The following is a 22,376-nucleotide window of genomic DNA, read 5'->3' on the forward strand; positions in this document are numbered from 1 at the left end:
CCAAGGATTAAACAGACAGTGAGGGGGGTAAACAGACAGTGAGGGGGGTAAACAGACAGTGAGGGGGGTAAACAGCCCGAGGATTAAACAGACAGTGAGGGGGGTAAACAGACAGTGAGGGGGGTAAACAGACAGTGAGGGGGGTAAACAGACAGTGAGGGGGGTAAACAGCCCAAGGATTAAACAGACAGTGAGGGGGGTAAACAGACAGTGAGGGGGGTAAACAGACAGTGAGGGGGGTAAACAGCCCAAGGATTAAACAGACAGTGAGGGGGGTAAACAGCCCGAGGATTAAACAGACAGTGAGGGGGGTAAACAGACAGTGAGGGGGGTAAACAGCCCGAGGATTAAACAGACAGTGAGGGGGGTAAACAGACAGTGAGGGGGGTAAACAGCCCGAGGATTAAACAGACAGTGAGGGGGGTAAACAGCCCGAGGATTAAACAGACAGTGAGGGGGGTAAACAGCCCGAGGATTAAACAGACAGTGAGGGGGGTAAACAGCCCGAGGATTAAACAGACAGTGAGGGGGGTAAACAGCCCGAGGATTAAACAGACAGTGAGGGGGGTAAACAGACAGTGAGGGGGGTAAACAGACAGTGAGGGGGGTAAACAGCCCGAGGATTAAACAGACAGTGAGGGGGGTAAACAGCCCAAGCCCCAGTAAAAGCAGATGGAAAGTGAGTGTAAAATGTCACTCTGACAGGACAGGCCCCACATTCCTTCCCCTCCCTCTCACCCCCCCCCGGGGCCCAGTCCCTCCTGCCCCCCCCCGGGCCCAGTCCCTCCCACGTGGCCCCATCGTTGTCACAGGCCCCGCCCCCCGACCAGGAGAGCCCCACCCCCCAGGCGGCCGACCATGTTCCCAAACAGACCCTTAACCCCCATCCTCCTCCACAATGATCACCGGCTCCTACCTGCTGTACAGCCCGGGGGGGGGGGGCGGTGTGGCCCGTGACCCAGCAGCTGCCCCAGGAAGGCGGCGGTGCCCAGTGACGGGTGTCTGCCCCCAGGGCCCGCACGGCGCCATTTTCCTAACGGCCGCCCTCCCGCCGCTTCCTCGCTCGAGCGACTTCTCCTCCCAACCGCCTTCACCCCCGCGTGACGTCTGCACGTGGGAGATGGGCGGGGCCCGGGGTGGGGGTGATGGGCGGGGCCGGGGGAGGGATGGGCGGGGCCGGGGGAGGGATGGGCGGGGGCCGGGGGAGGGATGGGCGGGGCCCGGGGAGTCTCACCGTCACCAAGTCACAGCCACCTCGCGCTACAACTGTTCATTCACAAAAACAAACTCTCCTGTCTCACTCTGCAGCTGCGGGGGGGCGGGGACACTGCCACGTTTCGAGGAGCCCTGTCTACATTGGGAAAGCTCACGGCTCAATTTAAACAGATATTCCGACATCGAACGGAACGGCGTCATATCTAAAGGGGGAAATCTGCATTTTAAAGGGACGTGCACATTTTAACGGATATTTCTGCAAATAAAGAGGTTTAAATGGACAAGATTATATTTCAAAGGGATGTGAGCACATTCAAAGGGATATATTCATATGTAAAGTCACGCAGTTATATCTAAATGAATCTACATTTCAAAGGGACGTTGCCCTATTTATAAGTAGAGACAATCTGTGTCCCAATGTTGAGTCTTAGAAAAGCTCTGCATTTAAATTACATTCTTGAGAAGGTAATTTATAGATTAGGGTGTAGAGGTTAGGGAGAATTGGCCGTGCTAAGTTACCCAAAGTGACCAGGGATGTACAGGTTAAGGTGGCTTGGCCATGGGAAATACAGAGTAAGGGGTTGGGTTATGGGTGGGATACTGTTCAGAGGGCCAGAGTGAAATAGATGGGCTGAATGGCCCGCTTCCACCTTGTCGGAATTCGATGACCCTCCCCACAAAGGAGCATTTTATCTGCATCTATCCTGTCAAGCCCCTTTCAGAAATCTACTGGTTTCAATAGAGGTATACAGCACAGAAACAGACACTTCGGTCCAATTCGTCCATGTTGACCAGGATTCCAAACTAAACCAGTCCCACTTGCCTGCATTTGGCCCATATCCCTCTAAACCTTTCTACTCATGTATCCATCCGAATGCTGTTTCAATGTTGTCTCTGTGCCTGCATCTACCACATCGTCAGGAAGTTCATTCCACATGCAAATCACCCTCTTTCAAAATATTGCCCCGCCGGTTTCTTTGAAATCTCTCTCCTTATATTTAAATAAAAATGCCCCCCCCCCCCAGTTTTGAGTTCCCCAGCGCTGGATTGTTCTATGTTCTAAACTTAGTGCAGGAGGCTGAAAGAAATGAGCAGCTTTAAAACAAAAACCTCTCGGAGCTGAAAGCTTTCAATGAGAGTCTGAGCCCGGTGTTAAGTTCAGGTAACCTTTATTGCAAACCAACTTTGTTACAGCTTCAGATCCCCCCAGCAAAAAGGCGTGGACCTGACCAGGTAGATACGGAAGGCGGAAAAGGGGTGGGGAGGGAAATATATCCCTGGTGGTGGGGTCTTTTTGGAGGTGGCGGAAATGTCGGCAGACGATTTGGTTTATGCGAAGGTTGGTAGGGTGGAAGGTGAGCACCAGGGGCGTTCTGTCCTTGTTACGGTTGGAGGGGTGGGGTCTGAGGGCAGGAGTGCGGGATGTGGACGAGATGCCTTGGAGGACACCTTTAACCATGTGGGAAGGGAAATTGCGGTCTCTAAAGAAGGGGGGCATCTGGTGTGTTCTGTGGTGGAACTCATCCTCCTGGGAGCAGATCTGGAGGAGGCGGAGGAATTGGGAATACGGGATGGCATTTTTGCAAGAGGTAATGTGGGAAGAGGTGTAATCCAGGTAGCTGTGGGAGTCGGTGGGTTTGTAGAAAATGTCGGTGTCAAGTCGGTCATCATTAATGGAGATGGAGAGGTCGAGGAAGGGGAGGGAGGTGTCAGAGATGGTCCAGTTAACTTTAAGGTCATGGTGGAATGTGTTGGTGAAGTTGATAAATTGCTCAACCTCCTCGCGGGAGCACGAGGTGACGCCAATGCAGTCATCAATGTAGCGGAAGAAGAGGTGGGGAGTGGTGCCGGTGTAATTACAGAAGATCAACTGCTCTACGTAGCCAACAAAGAGACAAACATAGCTGGGGCCCATACGTGTGCCCATGGGCTACCCCTTTGGTCTGGAGGAAGTGGGAGGATTCGAAAGAGAAATTGTTAAGGGTGAGGACCAGTTCAGCCAAACGAATGAGAGTGTCAGTGGAAGGGTACTGTTGGGGACGTCTGGAGAGGAAAAAACGGAGGGCTTGGAGGCCCTGGACATTGCGGATGGAGGTGTAGAGGGATTGGATATCCATGGTGAAGATAAGGCGTTGGGGGCCGGGGAAACGGAAGTCTTGGAGGAGGTGGAGGGCGTGGGTGGTGTCTCAAACAGATGTGGGGAGTTCTTGGACTCGGGGGATAGGACAGTGTATAGGTAGGTAGAGATGAGTTCAGTGGGGCAGGAGCATGCTGAGACAATGGGTCGGCCAGGGTGGCCAGGCTTGTGGATCTTGGGAAGGAGGTTGAACCAGGCAGTGCAGGGTTCCCGGACTATGAGGTTGGAAGCTGTGGTTGGGAGATCTCCTGAGGTGATGAGGTTCTGTATGGTCTGGGAGATGATGGGTTGGTGATGGGGGGTTGGGTCATGGTCGAGGGGGCAGTAGGAAAAGGTGTCTTCGAGTTGGCGTTTGGCTTCAGCGGCGTAGAGGTCAGTGCGCCAGACTACCACTGCGCCCCCTTTATCCGCTGGCTTGATGGTGAGGTCGGGATTGGAGCAGAGGGATTGGAGGGCTGCGCGTTGTGAGGGTGAGAGGTTGGAGTGGGGGAGGGGGGGTAGACTGGTTGAGGTGGTTAATGTCCCGGCGGCAGTTGGAAATGAAGAGGTCGAGGGCAGGTAATAGGCCAGCGCAGGGTGTCCAGGTGGATGCAGTGTGTTGGAGGTGGGCGAAGGGGTCCTCGGAAGGTGGGCGGGAGTCCAGATTGTGAAAGTGAGCTCGGAGGCGGAGGAAGTGTTCGACATCACGGCGTGTATTAAATTCATTGATGCGTGGACGGAGGGGGATGAAGATGAGTCCTTTGCTGAGGACTAATCGTTCGTCCTCAGGTGAGGGGGAGGTCTGGAGGGATGGTGAAAACGCGGCAGGGCTGGGAGCTGGGATCTGGTGTGGGTGTGGAGCTGGGAGTGGGGGCGGAGCCGGTAACTGGAGTGGGTGTGATGGTGGGGGGGAATGGGGGGTGGAGTCATGAGCTGGGGTGGTGTTCCCCTCAGGGTTCTGTAGGCCAGGAATGGTGACGGTGGCATCTGTGGGGGGCATGTCAGCAGAATGCAGGTGAGTGGCGTTGGTGGGGGCGGAAGTGGGGGTGACCACGGCAGTAAGGGTGGCGGAAGTCACTGAGCGTGTGACATCAGCGATGATGTGAGGGGCAGAAATGATGTCACATGTGATGCATGAGGAATTGTGAGGGGCGGAAGTGGCTGTGGGAGTAGCCATGATGGGGGCGGAAGTGACATCAATCAGCGTGGGGGCGGCAGCTGCACCAGCCGCATGGCTAATGGCGTCCGAGCAATTTCAGAGGCCGGGGGAATCTTCTGGAATGTTTGAGGAGCGCTGGTTATGGAGGTGGGTGGATAAACGTTTGTTGTACTTACAGTTTTTGATGTTTAAGATGGAGTTGAAATACTGTTTGTTGAGAGTATGAATTCTCCTGAGGATGTAGTACAGAGGGGGTCCTTTGTAATTCTGAGAGAGTGTGGCCCTCAGCTGAGGCAGGGCTGACTGGAGAGAGGTTAGGTGACGGCGCATTGCTGCAAGCATGGAGCGGAGGATCCTGAAGGAGAACCGTTGCTGGTGTTTTTTGAATCTGTAGTCTATACTGTTTGTCCTGTTCGGATCCGAACTCTGCTGGTTTAAAGGTGGTCCAGAGTCTGTGTAGGATGAGTTGGTTACGGAGGCAGGCACTGAGGAAGCGAATGGGGCTGTGGTAGCGAGTCTGTTTCAGGATATGGTTGAAGAGCCTCAGGGCAGAGGAAATGACCTGGGAGTTGCAGTGGGAGAGGGACTCCCTGAGATTCTTGTAGAGAGAGAGAGGAGGAAAACTTCTTCAAGGCAGGCATCCTTGCAAGAGGATCCGCTGTAGGGTTCAAATCAACGAGGTAAAAACAAGGACTGCAGATGCTGGAGACCAGATTCTAGAATCACACAACTCCAGGTTGGAGTCCAACAGGCTTCTTTGGAAGCAGTAACTTTTGGAGTGCTGCCTCATCATCAGGTGGTTGTGGAGGATAAGATCCTGAGACACAATTTAGAGCAAAACATTCCAGCGTCCTGCCACTGAAATGGTATATTCAACAAACCTGGATTGTTAAGTCTTCCACCTTTTCAAATAGGTTGCAGGTCTCATTACAATGTGAATCCCAGAACTTCTTGTTGTCACCTTCTCGAGATAACAAGGTTTTATAGCAAAAGCTCACATCTCAGCTCAGACAATGCATTAAAGGTGTGAGGTCAGAGTCGGCCTGTATCCCAATCTTGAGTCAGACTGGTTCTGTTTCCAAAGTCAAAGTTACAAGCTATTACATGTATTGACTGCCTGCACACACCACACCTCCCCTGTCCCACCTCCCTCACTGTCTTCACTATTGGCGAGCACCAAGTTGTCCCTTTGTAATTGGATCCTTGGTACATCCGTAACCCGGAGGAAGTATTGCCTCACTCAGCAATTTTAACCCATACCCTGTCTCCAAGTAAGTGTCTCCCTGCTCATTTGCCAGGAAGGGGCAGTGTAGAGTCAACCAGACTGCTGTGGGTCTGGAGTCAGGTGTAGGCCAGACCGGGTAAAGGATGCAGCTGGAACGACTGAGTGAATCCTTTCCCACAATGGCGGTTCCCTTCCCTAACAAGGGAGAGAGGGAATCAGATGGGGGCTTTCTCCCCCGCACCACCCCCTCCCTGAAACGGTCTCATCGTCAGATTCCGAACTCCACATTTCTGACCGAATACCAATTCTGCCATCTGTCGTGGCGGGATTCAAACCCGGGACTCCCCAGAAACAGGTCCACAGTTCAATTGATATTGGCACTCGGCCGTCACTCCTTCAATCCCCCTGCGATGGCACGTGAACTCGCTGGTGCTTCCGCAGGTGGGAGGAGTAGGTGAAGGCCTTCCCACACTGAGAGCAGGTGAAGGGCCTCTCCCCGGTGTGGATCCGCTGGTGGGCCAGCAGGTTGGAGGAGCTGGTGAAGCCCTTCCCGCACTGAGAGCAGGTGACTGGCTTCTCCCCGGTGTGGACCCACTGGTGGGTCAGCAGGGAGGAGACCTGGGTAAAGGCCTTGCCACACTCGGGGCAGCTGAAGGGCCTCTCCCCGGTGTGGATCCGCTGGTGGGTCAGCAGGTGGGAGGTATACCTGAAGCCCTTCCCGCACTGAGAGCAGGTGAATGGCCTCTCTCCTGTGTGGATCCGCTGGTGGGTCAGCAGGTGGGAGGTTGTGCCGAAGGCCTTCCCGCACTCGGGACAGCGGAAGGGCCTTTCCCCCGTGTGGATCCGCTGGTGGGCCTGCAGGTTAGAGGAATGTCTGAAGGCCTTTCCGCAGACAGGGCAGGGGAATGGCCTCTCCCCGGTGTGACTGCGCCGATGAGTCTCCAGGGCAGACGGGAAATGGTAGCCTTTCCCACAGTCGCCACACTTCCACGGTTCCTCCACAGGGCGGGATTCCTCAGGTTTCTCCATGGCCACAGCTTCAGCTGCACACAAACACGTGTGGAGCCCCTCCCTGCCGTGAAGTCCCCTTCCCAGGCCGTATAACTGTTTCAGGCTCCACACACAGTGCGCTGTAACAGTGGGGTCTCTCGTCCAGTCCCACTGATGCTGAAAACGTCCTCAAAGAGGAACCAAAAAGCGTTGATCCCTCTCACAGAAATCACAGTCAAAAATCGTTGTGGTCCTGATGGATTGAGAGACTGTCAGACATTGACATCAAAGTGAGGACTGCAGACACTGGAGAGTCAGTCAAAAAATGTGGCGCTGGAAAAGCACAGCAGGTCAGGTAGTATCCGAGGAGCAGAAGACTCAATGTTTCGGGAATAAGCCCTTCATCCATTGATTTTGAAACTTCAGTCTTCAGATTTTCAAATACTCTGCAAAAAGAGATTACAAAAGGCATCACTATCAGTACAGGGTAGAAATTCAGAACAAGCAATTCTACTTTCTGTGGAATATTCTTTTGTTGTTCCACAAAACTGAAAGTACCATCCCACTCTCCGTTCCCCTCTGTTCTCACTCCACTCTAACTAATTCTCCTGAAGGAGCTGATTCAGGATCTTCCAGGGCCAGAAAAAGCAAAAACATCAAGACTGACATCTCTCTGAATTTTGGATACCTCCACCTGAAAGTTAATATCTTTCACAACACTGGGATCCTGCGGAGAGTGAGCAGGTCTGATTTTGGGAAGCATAAAAAAAAAAGTGTGTCAATTCAGGGTGAACCTGCAATGCAGCTTCTTGAGGAAGGACCAGACACAAAATGGTTAATGACCCCGAGAAGGTGAAGCAAAATGAGACATCAAGGCATTAACACCGACACACTTCAGTCAAACTCTTCTGCTCCCAGTCAGGGCAAAACATGCTCTGAAAGTCCAGCCTTCACAACCACACTTCTGCTTTCACTGAAGACAATTAGAGTCACACAGCGCAGAAACAGACCCTTTGACCCAACCTGCCCAGATATCCTAAATTAATCTAGTCACGTTTGCCATCACTTGGCCCCTATATGGGCCGGGTGCTGACAGCTGGGACGAAATTGGGTTGGCTCTCTTGTCAGCAAGGACGAGTTGGACCGAAGGGTCTGTTTCTGTGCTGTACATCTCTATGACTCCAGTCACATTTGTAGGTAATATTAACGGAGAACTCTGTTCCCAGCTTTGTATTTGTCGGCAACTGCATGGTACTTATCATCCTCAGGTGACCGGCCTTGTTGAATGTTTTAACCAGACTCACGACTAACCTTGCCAAATTAATGGCAGAGTCTGGCCCCTCCTGGTTATGTTAATCCCTGTGGCCTTATTCCAGATGCGATCCATGTCTGCGGGCAAGACACGACTGTCTCCAGCTGAGAGTCTCTCTGGTCACCCCCTCCGTACCCCTTGGAACGATTCAGCTCCCTTCTCAGTCCACGTCCACCACGTGACCGAAGCAATGATTGGTTATGTTCTTGCTCTAATGAATGTTATGTGTGCCTTTTACTCCCAGGAGCGTACGACCTACAGCGATGTTCCCTCCCTTTCAGCCTCGTCACGGGTAGACCCTGGTTCATTGGTGCTCGTCAAGAACTGGACTGGCAAAGGTCTCCACCCTCGTTGGGATGCCCCTTCCAGGTTCTACTTCCCACCCCTTCGGCGGTCACAGTCGCTGGGCGCTCAGCTTGGGTCCAACGGCACCATTGTAAATTGATTGACCGCACCAATCAAAAGGGGGAAAGACGAGGAGAGAATTCTGGAATCCCAACAAAAGGAGTGGACCCTGTCCATTTGGGTTTTTGAATCTTGCTGTTGTTCTAATGTTAATCTTATTACAGATACTTGAACTAAGAGGAGGGACATGTGGGGGATCACTTATCTCCTCACCTCTCTGATCACGTACAACATCCTGATGGGGAAAGCCACTAAGTATGGATGGGACCAGGAATGATCAGAGATTATCCACCACCCATACTGAGGAGATGTCGTCCAGTGCACCGGACCAGACGCCTTTGACGTGTGGAACGTGATGAAGATTGATTATTGTAATGGACTCTTCCATCAGAAAGACCAGATGGTCCATCTGGACAGTAGAAATCAGGGGGAGTTACCATGGCGTTACCGAACCTGTCTTTTTGATCTTACCTGCAGACGCAAGCCTAGTGAGGATAAAAATGATCAACCCCGTCATTATGGTAAATATTTTAAGGACGCCCAGGAACACCATCCCTTTTTGTAGGACGGGCCGACTCGAGAAAAGGGAAGCCTGATAGGGGAAACTCCTCAATCCACAAGGAACTTATTTATACAAGCCCACAGAACGCTCTCCACCCCAGAGGCAGTAGTATGTTACTCCTCTCTAGCGGGAGATGACTTACTTGCCCCGTCCCCAGACTTCCTACTGCCGATCCTGTGAAGAGAAATATCACTTTCCAATACCTCCGGTCTGTGTATACAAACAGCTGGTGTAACACTGCCTGAGGTACAGCAGGCCTTATGTGGCACATGGACCTGGAACGGAACCCTTCCCTTGTGCATTTATAGGCCTTTTCTCTTTTCAGAACCAGATACTGTCACCAAGACCATGTACAATAGAGCGAAGGGAGAGCCCAATGGGAACAGCATTCTGAGGACCATTGTCTCCCATACACTGCGAGTGCTCGAGTCACTTGGCCCATTTTATTACAGCGCTCAAGCGACTCCCCTTGCAAAACGTTGACCCTATACTCCTGTAGATCTGACCAGACCCCCTGCTGTAACATTTCAGTAACCTATTTTGATAAACTCTCCCTAATATACACCAAACCAGACTATTATTTCTTCAGCTAAGGGAAAGCTACCAATTTCCTTGTCCTGGATGGCAAAGATGTCCCTCATAAGGTCACCATCGGAGCCCTTGTTCCCACAACAGTACCTTGTCCTGGCCAGTGGACAGGTCGATGGAACCTCCATCTGAGGAGGATGCAGCGGTCGGTCTCAGCCAACCTTGCTCCAACTGGAAGGATCCCAATGGACTGGGTGACAATACAGGACACCCGATAGGCTGGGGAATCCAGAGTACCCTGAGGTTGGAAGGATCGGCAGGGTTGACAAGTCAACAGAACCGCAGTTCCCTCTTTTGCGGCCTGACCAATTGAGGAAATAAGAGTAAAGAGGCTCTGGAACAGAGTAAACTGGGATTATCAGACCTGTGTCTTTACTCTGTGCAGAATTGATATGCCTTAGACTATATACTCGCCCGGGAGGGTGAGGTCTGCACCATTGTCCAAGATAAATGCACTATGGGTATTCCTGATCTCACTGGCAATATTAAGTAAGATACAAGAAGAGATTCAGGTATTCCGTGACAGAATGACTGAAGGGACTAGTTGGGGAAACTGCAGATCGGGCCGATGGTACAATTGGCTTATCAATTTAGCTATGTCTGTTTGTCGGTATTGGTATTGTTAGGTATTTAATTGCTAGGCTTATGAGGGCCCTTAGTGATATAGATTTGCCCCAGAAAATGTTCCTTTCGCGATCTGATGGCTCACCCACACGTGTCGATGGCGATGATAAATATGACCAGATGAGCTGCGAAGATGGTGGTGCCTCTCTACAGGATGTTGACGGCTGGACCACCTTGAAGGGCATTCGTTTGGACTAGCCTTCTCTTTCAGTGATCGCGGTGCAATCAAAGGGAGGAATGAGGGTGTGGGCATCTGGGTGATGAAGTCTATAGCCTTAAAACTTGTCTTTAAACATTCAGACTAAAATGTAATGCTGAATCATTGAATACATTTACTGCACTAGAAAATAAACAGGCAGGAAGGCTCAGAATGAGGAGAGAACTTAAAGATAGGGACACCTGGGCTCACCAAGTGATAACAGGATGCTGTCAGGCAATTAAGAACGTTTGCCTCAGCATCGGTGAATCTGTGTGAACAGGACACCAAGTGATAACATTCACAGCCGTTCCCTTGTGAGACCATTTTAGTGCTGAGACTGTTGAAACCCGTAGAAAATTAACTCTTAGTGCTTATCTGCTATGGATTGAATTGAATTGCATTTTGGGGCTTTATGATGAGAGATTTTTATTCCAGGCTTCCAAAGAGAATGATTTCCAGGACAAACCAAGAGTGAGGCGTTACAGGTCTGAGTTCTCAAAGGATTCCCTGGGCCACCTCAAATCTCCACTTTAACATGGGAGGTAGGACAAAATAGCTTCTGCTTGGCTAACTCGGTGGGACTGAGTCAGGCAGATACGACTCAGAACAAACAAGAATCCACAGACGGATGTAAATCCAGTGAAAAAAATTGCAAATGCAGAAGTAACAAATCTGAACCTAACCATCAATCGCAGAAGTAACGTTTAATCCTCACCACTAGCCAGGACAAATACGATTCCAAGAACAGGTTGTCTACAAGAAATTATGATAGATTAGATTAGATTCCCTACAGTTTGGAAACAGGCCCTTCGGCCCAACCAGTCCACACTGACCCTCTGAAGAGTAACCCACCCAGAACCATTTTCCCTCTGACTAATGCACCTAACACTATGGGCAATTTAGCATGGCCAATCCACCTGACCTGCACATCTTTGGACTCTGGGAGGAAACCGGAGCCCCCGGAGGAAATCCACACAGACACAGGGAGAATGTGCAAACTCCACACAGACGGTCACCCAAGGCTGGAATCGAACCTGGGACCCTGGTGCTGTGAGGCAGCAGTAGCTAACCACTGAGCCACCATGCCACCCTAGGCTAAGTCAAAAATGCACGAGGACCTTGCGGGATCTGATTGGTTGTTACTATGTGATCATGCTCAATGTCTGACTCTGAACAATGTACATAAGTTCTATCCAAACTCTGTAAAAGTCGGCGGATTCTTTTGGCACTCTAGGAGTACTCATCGGTGGCTCAGTGGTTAGCACTGCTGCCTCACAACACCAGAGTCCCAGGTTCGAGTCCAGCCTCGGGGGACTGGCTGTGTGGAGTTTGCACATTGTCCCCATGTCTGCGTGGGTTTCCTCCCACAATCCAAAGATGTGCAGGTTTGGTGAATTGGCCATGCTAAACTGCCCGTAATGTTAGGTGAATTAGTTAGAGGGAGATGGGTCTGGGTGGGCTACTCTTCAGAGGGTCGGTGTGGACTGGTTGGGCCGAAGGGCCTGTTTCCACACTGTTGGGAATCTAATCTAATCCTTCTGGGCTGATCAGAGTCTACCAACCCAGCCGTATCAAAGAATAAACTATTGCTTGTATGATTGACAAAGAGTCATTTCCAGGTGTGTTTATTGACCAATCCCAGAAATCCAAAGATCCGGACAGCAGTCCAGATCAGAACAACCAGATAGGAAATGGTTAATGTCCCCAGGATGTGGGGAGCAAAATAAGACACCAAGGCGTTAACACCAACACCAGGGAGAACCTGAACATACAGACGTGACAAACATTAGTGGCAAGCCAGAATCACAGATGTACAGCACAGAAACAGTCCCTTCAGTCCATGCTGACCAGATATCCTAAATCAACCTAGTCCCATTTGCCAGCACTTGACCCATGTCCCTCTAAATGTTTCCCAACATATACCCATCCAGATACCTTTTAAAGGTTATAATTGTAGCCACCACTTCCTCTGGCAGCTCATTCTTTACACACACCACCCTCTGTACATAGGAGTTTCTCCTTAGGTTTCTTTTAAATCTCACCCTAAACCTATGAGCAACCCCAGATCAAAGATCTTGTCTGTTTACCCTCGCCATGCCCCACATTATTTATACAAGGTTGTAGGGTCACCCCTGTGGGATATAGGTAAAGCAGTGTTACTTCTGCAACCATAATTGCTTCTGCATGGTAAATGAACTAACATCAGGGTATAATTGTTTCAGCCAACAGTGGAGTTAACAAGAATGAAAGCTATGTGAAGGAAATATATAATTGCTTTTGTATTAGCTAAAATGTGCATACATGAAATGTGCCTGCAAACAATGTTACAGACAAACAGATAAAGGTGCTGTGAGGGGAGGGGGTGTAGATTAAACTAGATGTGCTCGTACAAACAGTTATAACCATCTATTTCCTGCTTCTGCAAAAACAAAAAACACACAATCAAGGAGGTTAGAGAGCTCAGTGTCGGCGGAAAATGGGAGGAAACGTTGCTTTCGCAAACAAGGAAGCAGCTGGCAGTGAAAGAGGATATACGCTAACACTTTGTTCACACACAAGGCCAGATAAGGCAAGAAATAGACAAGAGTAATGGGCGCCACCGGGAAAGAATGGAGGGACAAACCGATCTTTCACGGGTCAGCTTGGAACATCAGGACGAGGGGGGTGGAGGAATGTGAATGAGGGAAAGAAGCTGAATGTGCTGGAGCCAAAGTGGAGCAAGAACAGAGGATGCAAAACCGGCTTGAAGCTGCAATGAGGAATATTGCATGTGCTGTGCTTGTACCTGTTGCAGTTACTGGTGGGAATCGGGTGCATTTTAAACATCAAAACAGAAAAGATATCCAGCCCTCCCCCCTTCCCAATCTCTATCCTTCAGTCCCTGCTCACCCGGGTAACTAAGACACATACCTGAGTTTGTGGAGTCTGCTCCCTCCCTGGATTCACTCCAGTTGCTACAAGTGACCAATTTCCCCTCCTCCCATCTCTGTCTCCCTCCCAGGATGAAGAGTTGCCCAGAGGGAGGGAGATTCACTTTGAAACTGACAGGGCCACTTCCGCGTTGTGACGTCACAAAGGAACTAGGGGCGGGGCGAGTAAATGTGACGGTGCAGGAGGCGGGGCGAGTCCTTCAGCGGGCCGCCGCACCGCGCATGCGCGGCCCCTGCAGCAGACGGGGAGGACAACTCACTTTCCAAACCCCCTCCCTTCAGAGAATCCCCACAGTGTGGAAGCAGGCCACTCGGCCTCACCGACCCTCCCAAGGGTCACCCACCCACACCCATTCCCCCACATTGAACCCTGAGGAATTGTTAGAAACGAAAATCGCTTCCTAATAATCGCTCGAGACAAATTCAGGAAAACAAAGGTTTATTTCCAAGTCTGCAGAGTTGGGCACCCTTCTGAGAAAAAGGCGCCCCGAGGCTTACAAAGTTTCTCATTATATACAGCACAAGTCCCTCCCCTCCTTGGCTCTAACCAGCCACGAGGTTCACATTCTTAAACCGTCATTATTCTCCAATTTGCACCCTTATCACAAAGTCTGCAACAAATGTCTCCAGAGTTGTTGTTTTTTTACCCTGTAGTCTTATCAGTCAAAGACTTATTCTTCTCTGTCTGTGCTAGCGGTCTTATCAATCTGTAGCAGATGTCTCTGTGTCAATCTGTAGCAGATGTCTCTCGAGTCGTTTTTCTATCCTGCAGTCTTATCAGTCAAGGACTCATTCTTCCCTGTCTGTGTTAATGGTTTCATCAATCAAGGACTTGTTTTTACTCTGCTCACAAAATGTCAGCATTTGCTCAATTTAAATTATCCTACTTTTGAGTATACAAAATGTTTTAGAAAAGAAGTTACTCTGCTCACAAAATGTCAGCATTTGCACAATTTAAATTATCCTACTTTTGAGTATACAAAATGTTTTAGAAAAGAAGCAAAAGTCTTGTCTTTTATTATAGAGCAGCCTGTTGGTTCAGGCACATCTTAATTGTTTGAACCGAAATTGCCTCACAATTCCACCCTTTCTCTTTTTAAGATGTGCCTGACCAAGATAAGTGTGAGAGGTAATTTCGGTTCAAACTTTAAGATGTGCCTAGACCACAGACTGATCTATAATAAAAGACAAAACTTTTGCTTCTTTTCTAAAACATTTTGTATACTAAAAAGTAGAATAGTTTAAAATTGTGCATGCAGTTTGTGAGCAGAGTAAAAACAAACAGGCCCTTGATTGATGAAACCATAAACACAGGCAGGGAAGGATGAGTCCTTGACTGATAAAGACTGCAGGACAGGGAAACGACTCGAGAGACATCTGCTACAGATTGATAAGACCGCTAGCACAGACAGTCTTTGACTGATAAGACTACAGGGGGAGAAAGACAACACCTCTCGGAACATTGGAAACATTTATTGCAGACTTTGTGATAAGGATGCAAGTTGGAGAATAATGACGGTTTAAGAATGTGAACCTCATGGCTCGTTAAGAGCCAGGAAGGGGAGGGTCTGGAGACATTTGTTGCAGACTTTGTGATAAGGGTGCGAATTGGAGAATAATGATGTTTTTAAGAATGTGAACCTCATGGCTCATTAGAACCAAGGAGGGGAGGGACTTGTGCTGTATATAATGAGAAACTTTGTAAGCCTCAGCGCGCCTTTTACTCAGAAGGGTGCCCAACTCTGCAGACTTTCTAATAAAACTTTGTTTTCCTGAATTTGTCTAGAGCAATTATTAAGAAGCGATTTTCGTTTCTAAGTTTCATAGCAAAATGTGACATCTCAGCTCAGACAATGCAATAAAGGTGTGAGGTCAGAGTCTTCTGTGTCCCGATCTTGGGTCAGACTGATTGTATTTCCAAAGTGGAATTCACAAAATATTGCACGTATTGAGTGCCTGCAGATTTTGCATTTTTTGAGCAAATATAATTCTGCAGATACACATTCACTGGCATGGACTTCTATGTGTGCGTATGTGCATGAGGGAGAGAAAAAGTCTACATCAGTGCTGTCTATCTCTATGCGTATTTGATAACAGATGCTTTATTTCTAGTGATGTAAATCCAAGCTGCATACGAATAGTTAAATGTCAGCGAGAGAGAGAATTCCTCAAGTTGGGCATGAGGAGAAACCTGTGAGATCCCTCCTTCTGGTTTTCTTCCTCATAAACATACAGTAAACACAAACATGTGTTTATTTCTCATTGTGTTTCATTTTTCTTGTTTAATTCCCTGCGATGATGTGGGAGAATTATTAGATTTGGGTCAGCCATTTTGTCACATATTAAAGCCTGGAAACCATTTTGAATCTCAGCTTAGTGCCTGCTTGCTAAAGCTTGTGTTTCCCAGGCTCAGCGGAGACGGTTGGCCTTGCAGCTGTACTGCTTCCTGATAAACAAATTCTTTCCTGACATGGGACTTTATTTCCATCCCCCACAGTTGGCGAGTCAGGCAGAAGATACCCTGGTCCTCTCAGGTCACCGGCCGATATCCTTTGAGAGATGAAATATAGAGGGTGGTTGCTGCTTTTGTTGTGTCCAAAATAAAGAGGAAAGCTGGCCAGGGACAAAAATGCTGTTAGAAATGTTGATACAATTCTCCCTACTCAGCCACAAGATACTAGTGAGAGAACTCAACAGGGTCCTAGCGTCTGGACGTAATGTTACTGAGAGCACTTGTGCTTTACAAAGTTAGTAATAATGAATTTGCTTGCCCCAGGGTTTTGAGAGGTGAACCCCTATTTGATAAGCCCTGGACCCACACTGAGGTCCGTGCCATCCTTCAAGATGCCCCCGATCTGTTCGAGTGCCCAACATTACTTTTAATTGGGGAGTAGAAATCTGCAGTAAGTATAATCGCTCGCTTCAGGATGTCCTGACTTGAATGAATTCGACATACAGGACACATTGGGCAACTATGAAAGACTCCGTTGTACTTCCCCCGAGTTGTGGACTCATGCAGAGACATGAACAACTTGCTTTGGAAATAGTGTTCAATTTACAAATGGAACAGCTGAGAGGGATTTAGAGTTTGCACACTTGGCTAAGCAGCAATGTGTCAGGATTTATGAGGCTCAACTCCTTAACTTGGGCTGTTCTGGAATGTGAGTGCCTCATTACCCTTGGAAGGAAGGAATAATCAAAGCTGACAAACTGAGACATGTCGAAAGTTGAAGAGTGTTACACAGAGAGAGAGAGAGAGAGAGGGAGAGAGAGGGGTGCAGGCAGAGAGAGTGTGTTTGTTAACCACCTCCTTGCCTGGTCAGCCTTTTTCCCTGTCGACAACTTGCTTTTATAGAATCACCTCACGTACATTGTTATGAATATTGTCTAATAAGAGTAGATGTATTTAGTAGATGAATCAAAACCATCCCAATGGCTGAAACAGCGGACACTCTCGTGTTGGACAAGTGGGAAATAATTGCATCAGTGAACCAAAACTCTTCAGAGTTTACATTCACGGGAAGGCCAAGCCTCAGCATTAGGACCGGGGCATATTGGGGCTGAGATGGAAAGGCCCGTTCCTAGTCCCCGGTCAACAGTCAAGGTCATGGGGAGGCCGCATGGACACACACAACACAATGAAAACGAGCGCCACCTCCTGGAGGAACATCAGAAGACCCCCGTCAGAGACACATCTTCAGTCTTCATCGTGAATGGTTCAGCCTGATCATTCTGCCTTTCACTGCACTCTTCCTTATCTTTCTTTCACTAACTATGTTTGATTGGGCCTGATAACCTCTAATAAACAGGAATTACAGTTTAATACTTTTTTTATGCATAGAAGGTCAACCACTCTAGCTGCTAGGTATGTGCCCATATCCCCATCCATCCTGAACTCGTACCAAGCGAGCCCTTATGGTGTTTGAGCAACTTGCAGCTTTCTTTTCCCCTGCCTTTGGAACTGCTCGACTGGAAATCAAAGTCACCCCGCAGACAATCCTGTGCTCGGCTCAGTTCACTGTTGTGGCCCTCCTCTCCAGCGATCTCCCAGATGCCGAGATTTCCCATTCCCGATGAAACCCCTGATGATGATTCCCAATCCCTGGCGCCTTCTGCCCCAGGGCACCAACCCCTGACAATCTCCAGGCACCAACCCCTGACAATCCCCCTGGCTCTGGGTATAATCCCCCTTTTGCTGACACCCCCAAACTCCTCTTTTTAATAAAACAGGAGGGATTGTGGGAGAATGTGATCAAAATTGACAAAACTGCATGGAAGCCATATTGTCACAAAGCAATGTTTGCAGTAAAATGTAGCCTGTTAACAGAATGCTGTCTGAGCCCTGGCTAAGGAATTCTGTTTTGATAGCCTGACCTTGCAGCTGCAGGCTGTCTCTGCTCCTCAGGCCATTAGACTGTGCTGCTTCATAGAATGATGGATTGGTTCTCTCTGTCCCTTATCAGTAATTAGAGCCTAGCTGAACCTGCAGTATAAGATAACATTCAGTTTTGTAGACATGAAGAAATGTAGGTATGGACAATGTATGTGAACCTTACGACTGCCCCTCAGTTGCATAATTAATGGAGAGTGGGGCTTGTGTTTTACATAAAACTTGTAACATTCTGTATTTTATTGGAATACGTCAGACTTTATTTTGAACTAAGAGGTATTCCCCAATGGCAACGAATAAAGCTAGTTAATTGCTCAAGGTCTCCTCTCCTGACTACTTTACTTTAAACGATTTGACACACGAGTTACTTTGCTCCAACAGTACTAATAGTTACATCGAAGGGAGAGAGAATTCCTCAAGTAGGGCACTATCAGAATCCTGGGACAGCCCTATTTCTGGTTTACTTCCTAATGAACAAACATTAGGCATTTATTTATTTCTGATTTTGTTTCATTTTTCTTGTTTGATTCCCTGCTGTGACTACACTCTGTCTCTGGAATGGTGACAGGCTGAGATTGTGGGTTGGCTTTCGATTGACTGAATGTTTTCTTGTTCTGGAAGCTGTAAAAGAGGCGTGAAAGCTTCAGCAGAAGTCCAGCAAAGGTGAGGACAGACCAACATCTTACTCTGTGGGAACAGGGAGATCAGAGGACAGAGAAATCAGGGCCTGAAACCCGAGCTAACACCAGACTACCCTGTGATCAGTGCTTTGATTAGCAGTGACAACCCTCTGCCTTTACCTCGCTTCCTATCTGACTCCCCCCTCAATATTCAGGATCCAATTCTTGCCATCCTGAAGCCATGTGCCTGTAAGGACTCTCAGACCATAATTATTCATTTCAATGAGTGCAGTTAATTCATTCACTTTTGTTACAATGTGGCACACATTCAGATTCACCATGTGTCATTTCAATTTTTGTGATCTTCAGAATCCAGTTTTGATTACTGGTATAGTTACTCTCCTTGTCCCTTTCTATCATTCTCTGATGTTCATTTTCCACATCACTACACTGCTCACCGGCCTTGATTTGGATTGGCCATGCTAAATTGCCTACAGTGCCCAGGGATGTGCAGGTTAGGTGGGTTAGCCATGGGAAATGCAGGGTTATAGTTTCATAGTAATAGAAGCAGGAGTAGGCCATTTGGCCCTTCCAGCCTACATTAAGATCATGGCTGATCTATCCATTGTCTGAGCTCCTCTTCCCTGCATTGTCCCAACTACCCTTAATTCCCAGACTCAACAGAGACACTCGGCCTTGCAGCTGTACTGTTACCTGATAAACAAATTCTTTCCTTGCATGGGAGTATCCTTCTCTTTGCAAGGACCTATTGTATACTTATCAGCTACTAACCAACACTATCCAGACACTGCGTTGCTGGGCAAAGTGACTTAGGTTGCTCAAATTCCTGCAATTAACAGTTTGCTAATTGTTAAATGATTGTAACCTATATAATCATACAACTCTCTGTTTCTCGTCGGAGTGACTTGTGACCATGAGGTCGACTTGGCTCTCCCCGTGAGCTCCGAATAAACAGTCAATAACCCAAGGTTTGTGTGTCATGATTACTTATCTAATACTTATTGGACTACTACGAGCAAGTCACCCACAGCATAATCCACTTCCATCCCCAACATGGATCAAGACACCATCCTTTTTTGCCAGACAAGTAAATGTCTCAAGCTCAGGAAACAAAGCCTGTCAAACATTAACAGGCACAGATCTAGACCAACCTTTTCCAGAGTCTGTCCCTTCACCTCGATTGACTTTCTTTTTCCCCTCAGCTCCTACAAACCAACAGCTGAACCCAAGGATGAGAAAAGAAATGGGAAAGAGGGCGAGAAAAGAGAGTGCGGTCCTCCCAGATGTTAAACAGAGGAAGGAAGTTACAGTCTGGACTGAAGCTCAATCTTCATTCAGAGAGAGAGGAGCAACAGCAACTTCAGAAGCTCATGGTCGACCTTCCGCATTCAGACAGTGGCGGAGGTTCTGATTGGCAGGAGGACCAGGCCCCTTCCGGTCCTAGAGGGTTTCCCAAACATTGGTTTCCCCATCCAACAGTAAGGCGAGGGGCGGGGCCCTAAGTCGGTCTCACACATGCGCACCATGAACACTGCTCACGACCGATAGAGCGGTGTCTGGATCGCATAGGATTGTGGGTACTACATCAGCCATTAAAGACATGAAATGAAGAGTCCCATAAGCCTTCTTAACCGTCCTTTTTCATGTATTGGGGACGTACACGTCAAGAGCTAATCTTTAATCGATTTTCAATTGATAGACTGAGTGAATCACGACAGGGGTTTAACTCTCTATTTCCAGTTCAGTGTCAGTATATCGCTCTTTTTCTGTCCTCAAATAAGGACCGAATCAAAGCCCGACGTCTGTTCCACCTGAACGTTGATTTTTGTTTAATTTGCAGGTTCCAACCCTCCGTTTCAATCATTTATTAAAAGTTATTCGTGTTACATGGGCTTCGCTGGCTGGCCAGCATTTAGTTCCCCTTGAGAAGGTGGTGGTGACCTTCTGTGGTCCACACGCTGTACGGTGACCCACAATGTCCTGAGGGAGAGAATTCCAGGATTTAGACCCAGCAACACTGAAGGAACAGCAATGTGTTTCCAAGTCAAGACGGTGAGTGGATTGGAGGGGTACTTGCAAGAGGTTGTGTTCCCAAGCATCTGTTGCCCTGGTCCTTGTAGATGGAAGTGGTTGTTGGTTTGGAAGGTATTTTCTAAGGATATTTGGTGAATTTCTGTGTTGTATCTTGGACACCGTACACATTACTGCTTCTGAACAGTGGGACAGAGGGAGTGGATGTATGTGGAGATGGTGCCAATCAAGCAGGCGACTTTGTCCTGGATGGTATCAAGCTTTTTGGATGCTGTTGAAGCTGCACCCATCCAAGCTGGTGGGAGAGTATTCCATTACACTGCTGACTTGTGATTTGTAGAAGATGGACAGGGTTTGGGGAGTCACAGTATGCCTGACCTGTTGCCTGCTCTTGTTGCCATTGTGTCTGTGATTAGTCTAGTTGAGTTTCTGGTCAATGGTAAACCCCAAGGATGTTGATAGTGGGGTGTTTAGTGACAGTAACACTGTTGAATATCACGGGGCAGTGGTCAGATTATCTCTTTTGGGGATGAGTCATTGTTTGTCATTGGCATGGCATATATGTTACTTGCCACTCCTGAGCCCATTGGATATTGTTAAGATCTTGTTGCATTTCAAACTGAACTGCTTCAGTTTGTGAGGAGTTGTGAATCGTGCCGAACATTGTGCAATTATTGGTGAATATCTCCACCTCTGACCTTATGATGGAGGAAGGTCACTGATTAAGATGGTTGAGCCTAAGAAGACACGACCCTATGAATTCCTGCAGAGACGTCCTGGAACTGAGATGACTGACCTCCAACAACCAAAGCCATCTCTCTCTGTCCCAGGTATCCCTGAACAATTCAGATACACAACAATATTTCAAAACTAATTGAAGGAATACAGATGAAACACCCCTCTTCTGGGAGTCTCCAGTTCAAGGTTTTCTGTTCGGGAAACCATCTGATAAGTGTTGACTGTCATCAACCTTTTTGATCTTGGCCACACACAGCGCCCCCTGTCCATTAGCCCCCGCCACTCCAGCGCTCCCTGTCCATTTCTACCCCGGCACTCCAGCGCCCCCTATCCATTCTCCCTCACCACTCACAGCACCCCCGTTCTTTCCTCCCACCACCCACAGCTCCCACTGTCCATTCCACCGCCAACCACAGCGCCCCTTGTCCATTCTCTCTCCATCCCCAGGTTCTTGCCCGTTCTCCCTCTATACTCCAAACACCCTGTCCACTCTCTCTCTCGCCACCCTCTGTACCCCTGTCGTTTCAATCCTCAGGCCCTGTCCAGTCCGTCTCCCCACCTTCTACACCCATCTATTCCCTCTCATCCCACCCTCTGTCACACGTCCATTCTTCCAGCCCCCACCATCCATATTCTCTCTCTCTCATCTCCCCCCACCATCTGCCACCCCACCCATTCTCTCTCCCCTGAAATACACCAGGCTCGGAGTGAGAATTGGGGTTCAATGACAGAGTTTATTGCACAAGGAAATACCGGGGCTCCAGGGAGAGAAAGACACCAACAGCACAGTGTCAGCTGCGAGACTTCTCTCGACCCGGAGCACACGTCAAGAAACTTTTATACATTTTGTGACACAATCGGTCAGGGATGAGATTATTGTCTTTGTAACATGATTTGTTTATGGTAATTCTTGCAGAATCGTTGATAGTTGATACACTCATTGTCAGTTCCCACACAACCTTTGTTAATTTCCACACAGTCGTTGTCAGTTTCAGTGCAGACATTGTCCATTTCAATGTCTCCATGGAAATCCATTGTTGTTGTAATGGGCGCTAATTGCTCTCCCTGAGAAGGAGGATTCCTGCAGCCCTGGCTATTAGCATTTGGTATTGAGTCTGTATCATGCTGTTAGCACTTCTATAAGAGGTGTTGGCTGGACCCTTAAACTTCAGCGGGCAGTGTTCATTACTCATGAATATTCTCTCCCCCACCCTCCTTAAACTAATCACCTGGGTTGTGAGTCCATTGTGC

At 48.5% G+C, this 22,376-nt stretch overlaps 1 protein-coding gene across 2 annotated transcripts; it reads right to left on the bottom strand.

Moving 5' to 3' along the window:
• Nucleotides 1–2,255: 2,255 nt before the first annotated feature.
• LOC140460780 (uncharacterized) lies at nucleotides 2,256–13,440 on the bottom strand. Of its 2 annotated transcripts, none has more exons than XM_072555459.1 (2): nucleotides 13,306–13,440; nucleotides 2,256–7,151 (listed from the first exon to the last, which is right to left on the bottom strand). In XM_072555459.1, the coding sequence occupies exon 2, from the start codon at nucleotides 6,742–6,744 to the stop codon at nucleotides 6,112–6,114; it is 633 nt and encodes a 210-aa protein (XP_072411560.1). In that variant the 5' UTR covers nucleotides 6,745–7,151; nucleotides 13,306–13,440; the 3' UTR covers nucleotides 2,256–6,111. The 2 variants fall into 2 exon arrangements, with proteins under 2 accessions (XP_072411560.1, XP_072411562.1); XM_072555461.1 differs by lacking the exon at nucleotides 13,306–13,440 and adding an exon at nucleotides 8,894–9,554.
• Nucleotides 13,441–22,376: the final 8,936 nt, after the last annotated feature.

The sequence above is a fragment of the Chiloscyllium punctatum genome, chromosome 36, assembly GCF_047496795.1.
Source record: "Chiloscyllium punctatum isolate Juve2018m chromosome 36, sChiPun1.3, whole genome shotgun sequence".
Taxonomy (NCBI): Eukaryota; Metazoa; Chordata; class Chondrichthyes; order Orectolobiformes; family Hemiscylliidae; genus Chiloscyllium; species Chiloscyllium punctatum.